This window comes from Theobroma cacao, chromosome 10, assembly GCF_000208745.1.
Source record: "Theobroma cacao cultivar B97-61/B2 chromosome 10, Criollo_cocoa_genome_V2, whole genome shotgun sequence".
Lineage (NCBI taxonomy): Eukaryota > Viridiplantae > Streptophyta > Magnoliopsida > Malvales > Malvaceae > Theobroma > Theobroma cacao.
In genome coordinates this window covers 8,726,378-8,735,561 of record NC_030859.1, presented here as the reverse complement: position 1 = coordinate 8,735,561, position 9,184 = coordinate 8,726,378, and the positions used below count along the sequence as shown (strand labels likewise).

The 9,184-nt window shown below is 32.9% G+C and overlaps 1 protein-coding gene across 1 annotated transcript; it reads right to left on the bottom strand.

Moving 5' to 3' along the window:
- Positions 4,548–8,176, bottom strand: LOC18586683 (putative disease resistance protein At1g50180). Its single transcript, XM_018128686.1, has 2 exons — positions 6,853–8,176; positions 4,548–6,074 (listed from the first exon to the last, which is right to left on the bottom strand). The coding sequence occupies exons 1-2, from the start codon at positions 7,952–7,954 to the stop codon at positions 4,741–4,743; spliced, it is 2,436 nt and encodes an 811-aa protein (XP_017984175.1). The 5' UTR covers positions 7,955–8,176; the 3' UTR covers positions 4,548–4,740.

The window sequence follows — 9,184 nt, the reverse complement described above, 5'->3', positions numbered from 1 at the left end:
TAGGTGACAACACATTGCCTAAACATATCATATATGTTTCACCTAGCCACTGCCTCTATTTTCTATAATAATCAAGTTTCCAAGCATCTAGATTTTATGAAACTAGTTGAGTGAGACCCACCAATAGCTCAAACATACTCGAGTAAAAGTGTGACCTTGAGTGTGCTCAACAAGTCTTTAAATAAAAGAACAGTCAGGTTATTTTGCTATCTGGTGGAAGGTAACTTAATCATGCTAGCATGTGACTCAATATTTATCGAGGGATTTCATTATTTATTTTTATTGAAGTCTTATCTTGGCATGCATAGCATTTATTTATTGTATAACATAAATCTATCACATGCATACTACTTTGGCTAATTATGGACTTTATCTATACTAATTTCCTTGAGCCATCAAAGGAAATTAACTTGGTCAAACCTAAGGGATAACAAACAACATCTTGTAGTCTTTCCTCTCTCTTATCTTCATGGCGTTTTTGTATTTTCATCTTCGGATTGTAAAATAACTCTTAAACTAATCCTAATTCTATACTTAGATGTAAGTATTAAATTTTAGTGAAGAAACCTTGTGGTATATCCGAAGAGAGTTAAGTGAGGAGAGAATTTTACAATTCTAGAAAATCGAGAGAAAGGTAGGATGCACAGACCTTTTTCAATAAATAAATACCATGATAAAATTTACATTCAATCATAGCACAATCATATTGGGCCTAAGTCCATAATCATCCACATACATCCATCAACATGAACATATAAATATTTAAAAAACTTGTCTCATTCAAATTGTTAATCATATGAAGTATTCGAGATTAGCAATTTTCCAACATTTATATTTTGTTAATTTCAAATTTTCATGTTTGCAATTTTAATACTAACTTTGGAGAGTTTTACTAATCAATATTAGTAACTCATTGACTCCTAATCTTATTAGTATAAAATTAAAATTTTGTTACAAATTAAAATAATTTTATTTTGTGTTCCTAAACATTTAGTAACTATCTTATTAATCTCATTTAATTAAAGATTGAATGTCTATTATTACCTAATCTCGTTAGAAAATATCTTAGACAATTTAATCTTTAAATTTTTTATGTCAAATCTAAATCAATTCCATGACAATGTCCAGCTACAGGCAACAGCAAACATGTCCTGATTTTATGGCATTATGGTGGCTTATTTTTAGGAATTTAATTCCCAATTAAATTTATCTTGATAGCCAACTTTTGGAACAATTTGAAAATAATTTTTGTAGGATTTCAAGAACTGATTTGTCTGTTTAAAATATTCAAAAACTGTTACCCGTAACTGTAGGTGGCTACAACGGTTTTGACTCTTTTTTGAAGTTTTTTGGTGACATAAAATTAGGAATTTAATTCCCAATTAAACTCATCTTGACAGCCAACTTATGAAAGAATTCCATAATAAGTTTTGCAAGATTTTAGGAAACCTTTTTGGCTATCTAAAACACTCTAAACCATGACTATATAGCTACAGAAGTAGTAATGATTTTGCCCACCTTTTTAGTTTCATGGTGGCTCAATTTTAGGGATTTAATTCCTTAAAATTTTTGTCAACAATTTACATAATTTATGAAACTATTTCCATAACAAAATACTCAGGCAATTGTTGCAACTAATTGCACAAATTAAAGTATATTCTTGGTTGCCAAGCTAACCAAAATCATGACTGAGACTACAACAGGTAATAGCGATTTCAACTATGTTTTGGTGGCTTTTCCATCACCATCAGCTATTGATCATGAACCTTTCTTGGAACACTTCCAGCGTATATTGATTCCTTAAATTTCCAATGTTTTATAAGACCTTTAAACCTCATTTTTATGGCTGAAAATGAACTAATACCATGGCTGGACAAAATCGGATTCTGTCATTTAAATCACACCATAATGTCGTGAGATTGAATCTTTATTTGCTAAATTAATTTTGCATCACATGCACTTGTTAATATGCAATATTTTGACATTAAAATGAGATTAATATTATGATAAATAAGGCATAAAATTAACAATTAAATCTGTCCAGAAATCAAAATAACTAGAATAAATTGTAAAACTTTAAAACATACTACTTTGTGTTGAACAAAACCCGAACATCTCATATTCCTTTTCAACAAAGCATTAACAACAATTAGACATAAAAATGTGTTAAAATCAAACCAAGGAAGGCTTTGATATTACTAATGGGTTTGTGTATGGATGACATGATCAAAATATGCACAGTGAAACAAGCATTAAAACTTGAATTAAACAACCAAATCATGGCTCCACCCCTTGGTGATATTTAGCACGTAAAGGCACAAATTTAATTAAAATTCAGAAAGTTACCTTGCCAAGTGATTTTGCAATCACAATGGCAATTCTCGAAGCAGTCCCAAGAACACCACAAGGAACAAGAACCATAGCTAATCAAGTGTTTGGCCGCCAACAATAGTACACACGATTACACACAAACATTCAGCAAGGAGAGAGCTTTTAACTATACTTTGTGCTAGCAAAGAGAACAACAATTATCCTTTTCTTCTTTTTCACATGTTGCCCAAACCTTTCTTGAAATTTTCTTCATATGCAATTTCGTCTTTCATACAAAGGGAGTGGCAGCAAAGAGAGAAAGCTTTTTTTTTTCTTTTTCTAGATAAAATTAGGTTTTCATCAATTGTTAAAGTCTCTCATATCGAAAATAGTTAAAATGTGACTTATATAGTTAGGTCAAAATAACTTTAATTTTACAATTAAGCCCTCAATATTATAACACATTATAATATTGGACCCATTACTTAATTAAACTTTTTTAATTAAGTCCTTGGAAATTAAAATCAAAACCAATTTCATTTATATTTTGCAATCAAGGCATTACAATTATAAATGCCTCGTATGTGATTCTGTCTAACTTAATCATCTTACTCTCAATTTAATTTATAATGCAATCTTTGTGTATAACGCATTAGGTTCTTAACATGTTGGCAATGCAATTGATTAATGGCTTACTTCCATTAACTAAGATTGGCATCTAGCAATGCATCATGACCACCCAATTGTTAGAAGAGTCAAAAAATTGTTTGACAACCTTTCAGTGTACAGTCTTATAATGTAATTCATTCTCTTATCATATATCCTAAAGATGATAAAAGTGTGGTGCAATATCTACTTTTATTGACCTTTATATTTGTTCCTACAATTTGATCATTAGCTTTATAGAGACTTATGAAACTCAGCTCATAATCTCCTAATCACCTTGGCCAAGGATTTGATTAAGCTAATGTCAACCAAAAACTAATGAGATATTTCTCCTTGGATCACTTGGGGTGATGATTCCTATCTTGACCACTCATTTGCCTTTATATGCTTCATACTATACCCAAAAGTATCCTATGTTTGGCATCCTTGGTTAGGCATCTGTAAGGATGAAATCAAAGCATAACACTCCACATTTAAGACAACATGGTGTCTTAAGTCCAAAGAGTAGTTACACGACTGACACATAAGAAATATTGTATAGACACTAGAGTGAAATACAAAATGCACTTCTCATATAAGGTCATGTTCAGTGAACTTGCTCATCCATGGCAAGCACCCATATGCTAGTTTCAAGTATCTTTATACTTCAACTTATGGGAGAAGTTGGTTACTTCACAAGAAACATAGCATGTGCCGATCTCTGAGCATTATCGATGCCCCGTCTCAATAATACAATGATTAAGAACTTTTAAGAACAATGCTTTGATGCATAAGGATCTCAAAATTGTATTCTAAAACAATTCCTTTGTAAAGCATATATAGTTCCATGAACTTTATGTACATAAGTATAAATAAAATTTAAATCATAAACTTATAAATAAAAAACTTTCTCAATATTATTATGAATAACAAAATATCACACATAAATATCTCAAAATGCAATTTCTATGCAACCACAAATTAGCTAAGGCTCATACTAGCATATTAGTTATGTTTGAACAACATTTAATCTATGAATGAGAAGGTTAGGACAGATTGAACGTATTTTCCATTCTTACACAGAACGTCCAGTGCGTATGACAAAGGAACCTGGAAAAAGTTAATTTAGTGAGATAAAGTTGTTTGTACAACTTTCAATGCAGGACTCTTTGCTTTGGACAGCCGTATTGAGTTTTTGATAGGGTCTTAAACAACTTTATTGAGATTTTCGATCATCCCTAAATTCGGGAAATAGGAGCCTTTGGGTTTTCTTTTTCTATATGCTACTTTTTATTTTACTACACTATATTGTAATCATAGAGTCCGTGGTGGTTCAAGCTATGGTATTGAGTAATAAAATTATTAATTTTTTTTTAAAAAATAATATTTATAGTGAAATTAAAAAAGTATATGAAATTTAATAAAAAAATTGACTCATGTCCATTTAGTTATTTAGAGAAATAAATAATTAATGCAATACATTAACCTAATTACTAAAATCGAGATTTTTAATTTTAAATTCAATATGCAGCTAAAAAATACAGAACAGATATAAAGGAAAGATAACCCATACAATTATTCCTTTTTGAAAATAGAACAAACCGACAAAGTTATTTTATTGATGAAATTAAGATTACATCGAGCACACCAAATATGAAACAAGTAGTAAACACTTAGAAAAATACATCACTCAAAGTAGTGCAGGACAGGAAAAACTAAAGAAAACGATAATAGCGTACGTGGATGTAAAGCAAAGCATCCCTTTCTAAGCAAGTCTAAGCCCATTCAGGAGGCATTGGTACCCCTCTCATATACCTTTTTTCCATGTAGTTTCAACTTGCAGAGGCGAGGACAGCATGCAGTAACCTTTTCAACATCAAGAGTACTGTTGAAGGATATCCATTTTGGCTTTATTATCAGGGAGCGAAGGTGATTAAATGTAACAGTTCCGGGTTCGAAAATCTCCTGGAATGATCCTAAAGAGGCCTCATCCTCTATAACGATCACCAATTTTCTGAGATTTGTCAATGTGATGAGATCTTTTACATCTGCATGGCGTGAAGGGAAGTTAAATAGTGTCTGCAGGTTGCCAAGATTGGCAAATCGCAGTCTTTCTGTCTCATAGCCACAGTCAGGAGGGAGATACAGATGCCTCAGTCGTTCCATCTTCCAGAACACATCGGGCATTCTTGATGTTGAATATTGACGATCAAGATACAGAGTCAACAAGTAGCTCAAGTCACCCATCGATGATGGAAGTTCTCCAATCCAGGCCGATGCTACATTTAAGAGTCTTAAATGGACTAGTTTTCCTATTTCGTCAGGTATTTTAAAACCCTTAACGTTATCAAGATCTAAGATTCGAAGCAGCTTGAACTTATTGACCATGGATTCCATTAGCTGCTGACTTATTCCACTATGTTCTTGCAAGGAGAAGCCTAATATAGACCTAATGGGAGGATACTGTTCATTTTCCAATCCAATATGCCCACTAAAGTTCCTCAAATTAACCGAAAGTCTGCGAATTCTACCAGTTGGCTTCATCTTGGTTGTGATGGATTGGAAAAAATCGTTGTGCTTGTTTTTATCATTAAGGTTTGCAACATCACAAATGTCTTCCCCTTGAGCCCTCGACAAACAAAGATCTCGCATCAGATCATGCATGCGACAAGTCTTAATCCTCCCAGTTGGACTTCTTTTTTCTACTTGAACCATGTACCTTTCAGCCATTTCATCTAAGTAACGATAAGCAACGTCCTCCATTGTCTCTTCCCCTTCATAACCGGAAACAGGTGGTATCATACCCTCCGCTATCCACAAGTTAGTCAATTTCTTTACAGATATCAGAAAATCCTCTGGGAATATGCCTAGATAAAGGAACAATGGTTTCAGTCGTTGGGGCAAATCATCATAACTTAAGGCCAGCACTTCAGGAATTGAGAAGCTTTCGTCTTGGCGGTTCAAATATGATTTAATATTTTCATGGACTTTATCCCACTCATCAAATGTCTGCTTTGTGGACAAAAGACCTCCAAGCACAGTGATGGCTAATGGCAAACCCTTACAATGTTTCACCATCTCCTTCCCTAACTTTTCCAAACCATAATCGTTTCTCGCATCTGCAAGGACATGTTTAAATTAAAATTTAAGATTACTGTCAACTTGGCCAATGAGGTGATTAGAAGCACAATTAAGGGAAATGGGTCGATATATATCTTCATGTTTAACTTGAGAACAAAGATGTGAATTTGCAAACAAAACAGCAAGCCTCTTTCGCAAGCTTGGTGACGAAGTGGAGTCAATTAGCTCAAGTATTTTATTCTTTGGCAAATACCCTACGGTTTGAGGGAGAATAAATTTGTCCTCTGAACTTTAAAATATAACACTTAATTACCTTGTGTTTATTTCTGCTTTTTGAAGAATTTTTAAAAAGTTTATATTTTATTTTACTATTAATATTAATTTAACCAAGTAAGATATATTCTGATAATATTTTTAACGGTGTCAAGAAAATTCTAGCCACAAAAACATAGGATAGTTAACTATCATATTTCACACCTCATTGTGAAAATTTATTCCGCCTGAAATCACAAGATACTTTTTTTGTTATTGCTATTAGAAGTCGTAAAACTTAGTTAGTATTTTAATAAAAGGTAACATTGGAAACAAATTTTTTATTATGGAAAAATAAACGTTATTTTCAAGTATCCTAAAATAGAAATTAGAAGTGAAAAAAGTAACAAACTAGAAGGAGATCAGTGTGTGAATAAAATAAGATGTGAGCCAGACGGGATCCAAAATATAACCCAAGTAAGAAGGTAGAAATTAAACTACTATATAACAATAAGAATGAGAAAGCATTTATAATAAGGAAGTTACGAGTGAGATATGTCAGACCTTGATCATCCGGCGGGCGAGGGAGTGCAATTCTTTGAAATAACTCCCAGCTTCTTGCCTCATTCAGGCACCGTGGTTCGTGTATATAACATCTCGGATCTGCGTGCCTGGCGACTTCTTTTTTGCGAGTGGTAAGTATTATTTTACTACCTGTGTCCTCGGTCGGGAACCCAGCACTCAAGATTTTCCAAGCATGCACATCCCAGATGTCATCAAGAACCACCAAGCATTTCTTCTTCTGTAGTTCTTTGAAGACCATTTCGGCCATGTCGTCGTCCCTCATTTTCTCAATCTCCTCTCTCTGCTCCTTACTGGGGGGACTAAGCTTGAACAAAATTTGTTCCCAAGTACTCCTCTTTTCCCATTGTTGGGATATATTTATCCACACAAAGTGATCAAAACATTGTCTAACTTTGGCATGGCTGTAGACCTTCTTAGCAAGGGTGGTCTTTCCTATACCGCCCATGCCACAAATCGAGACAACCCGATGCTCCCTCAGGTTATCGCCTTGGCTAGTCTCTGCAAAGCCACCCGCACAACACCGCCAAACACTTCCACGACGTTCTTCACCTACCAATTTTTTCACCAATAAATTTACATCTTCGTCAACTCCAACAGGATTTTCAGGAATGTGAGGATAATTCTTCCAGAGGCTTGAACTTCTCTTCGGCTTCCGGTCAATCGCAGAATTGGAGCCCTCTGTGATGGGTAATTCCCTTATACCAAAGGCTTTCAGACTCTTTGTCAAATCAGAAATCCGGACATTGATGTCCTCCAGCTTTGAACCAAGATTGTACTTTGTTTTTACTGGGTTCCAGATTGCAAATTTTGCACCAGCTTTCTTCGTGGATTCAACTTCGAGGGCAAGGCTTTCAACGATATCTTCTATATCGTAAGCGAGAATTTTGATCTCCGCCATCCAGTTTCTTATTCTCTCATCTTTGTCTTGCTTTGCAGATGCATCTTTCAAGAACGCCTTCATCCACTGCAGCTGAGTGTTTACGTGATCCAATTCTTGGCCAACACCTTGGAAGAATTTCACTTCTCCTATTAGGAAATCGCCAAGCCTCTCCAACGCGTAAGACATGATAAACTCCGCCATGGCAACTTTTCAAGGGAAGTGTGAGGAACGAAAGGAACTGTAATCTTTGCTTTTTTTGGGGGGAAAGTTAAATAGCGAGTGGTATCATAAACTCTTGTCAGAACCGGTGTGACATTGTGCAAGGGCTACTTTGTCATCAGCAATAACTTTCTTCAAGGTTGTAAGCTTTTCGTTGAGCGAACTAGAATTATTGAGAGATTATTTGTTATTTAATTTTTTCAAAAACAGTGAATGGTATCTACACACTTTTATTAGAATGATGTGAAGACTTAATCATCAAATGACGTGTGAAGAGTTAATCTTCAACAAAACAATGACGACTTTAAGGTTGTAAGCTTTTCATTGATTTAAAGACGACTTATCCACAGATTATTTGTTTTTTTTTTAATAAAGTTAAAAAGTGATGATACGTTTTATTTATAAAATAAAATAATTATTATATAATTTAGTTTATAGAATGAAATAGAGTAGAAATTATTATTATAATTTATTTTTATAATTAATTAATAAAAATAATTTTAAAATAGTTAAAGAAAAAATGATAACATGATAAAATTATTTTTTTTATAATTTAGTTAACTATACAAGTTAACTCATTACTATAATTCAATCATATTTTTCCTTTTTAATCTTTTAATTTTATTTTCATTAAAATTTTAAAAAATATTAATAATTTATTATTCAATTATTAATATGATTTTTTCTTTCAATTTCTTTTTAATTTTTTCTCCATTTTTATTTTCAGTTTTTAATCTTTTATTAAAAATTTAAACATTACTAATTTATTAATAAATAATTAATATAATTTTTTATTTTAATTTTTTTACTTTTTTTTTATTTTTATTTTTTATTTTTAAATTATAATTATTTTCATGACTGAATATGGTCGAATAAGATTCAAACGGAGATCCAGCCAGATCTGGTGCTCAACGGTCAAATCTGATTGCGATAAGCACCGAATCTGATGTTTTCCGATCAGATCTCACCGTTGGATCTAGCACTTCACGGCCAGATCTAGCCTCGGGGAAGCACCGACCTGGCGCCGTAGTGGCCAGATCCGGCCACATGGTGCCTAAGATTTGCGTTTTAATACACCGGTCACCTTTTCAGCAACCGACCCATGAAGAAGAAAAAAAGGAAAAGAAAAAATAGAATAAAAAAGAAAAATTATTTGTAAAATTTAAAATATTAATATTTTATATATAATTTAAACATTATTAATATTAATAT

Bases quoted from the DNA above. Each gene is read 5' to 3' on its own strand.
- LOC18586683 (XM_018128686.1), bottom strand. From the start codon at position 7,954: ATGGCGGAGTTTATCATGTCTTACGCGTTGGAGAGGCTTGGCGATTTC. The intron at 6,075-6,852 runs GTCTGACATATC...ATGTCCTTGCAG, and splicing joins TCGCCCGCCGGATGATCAAG to ATGCGAGAAACGATTATGGT.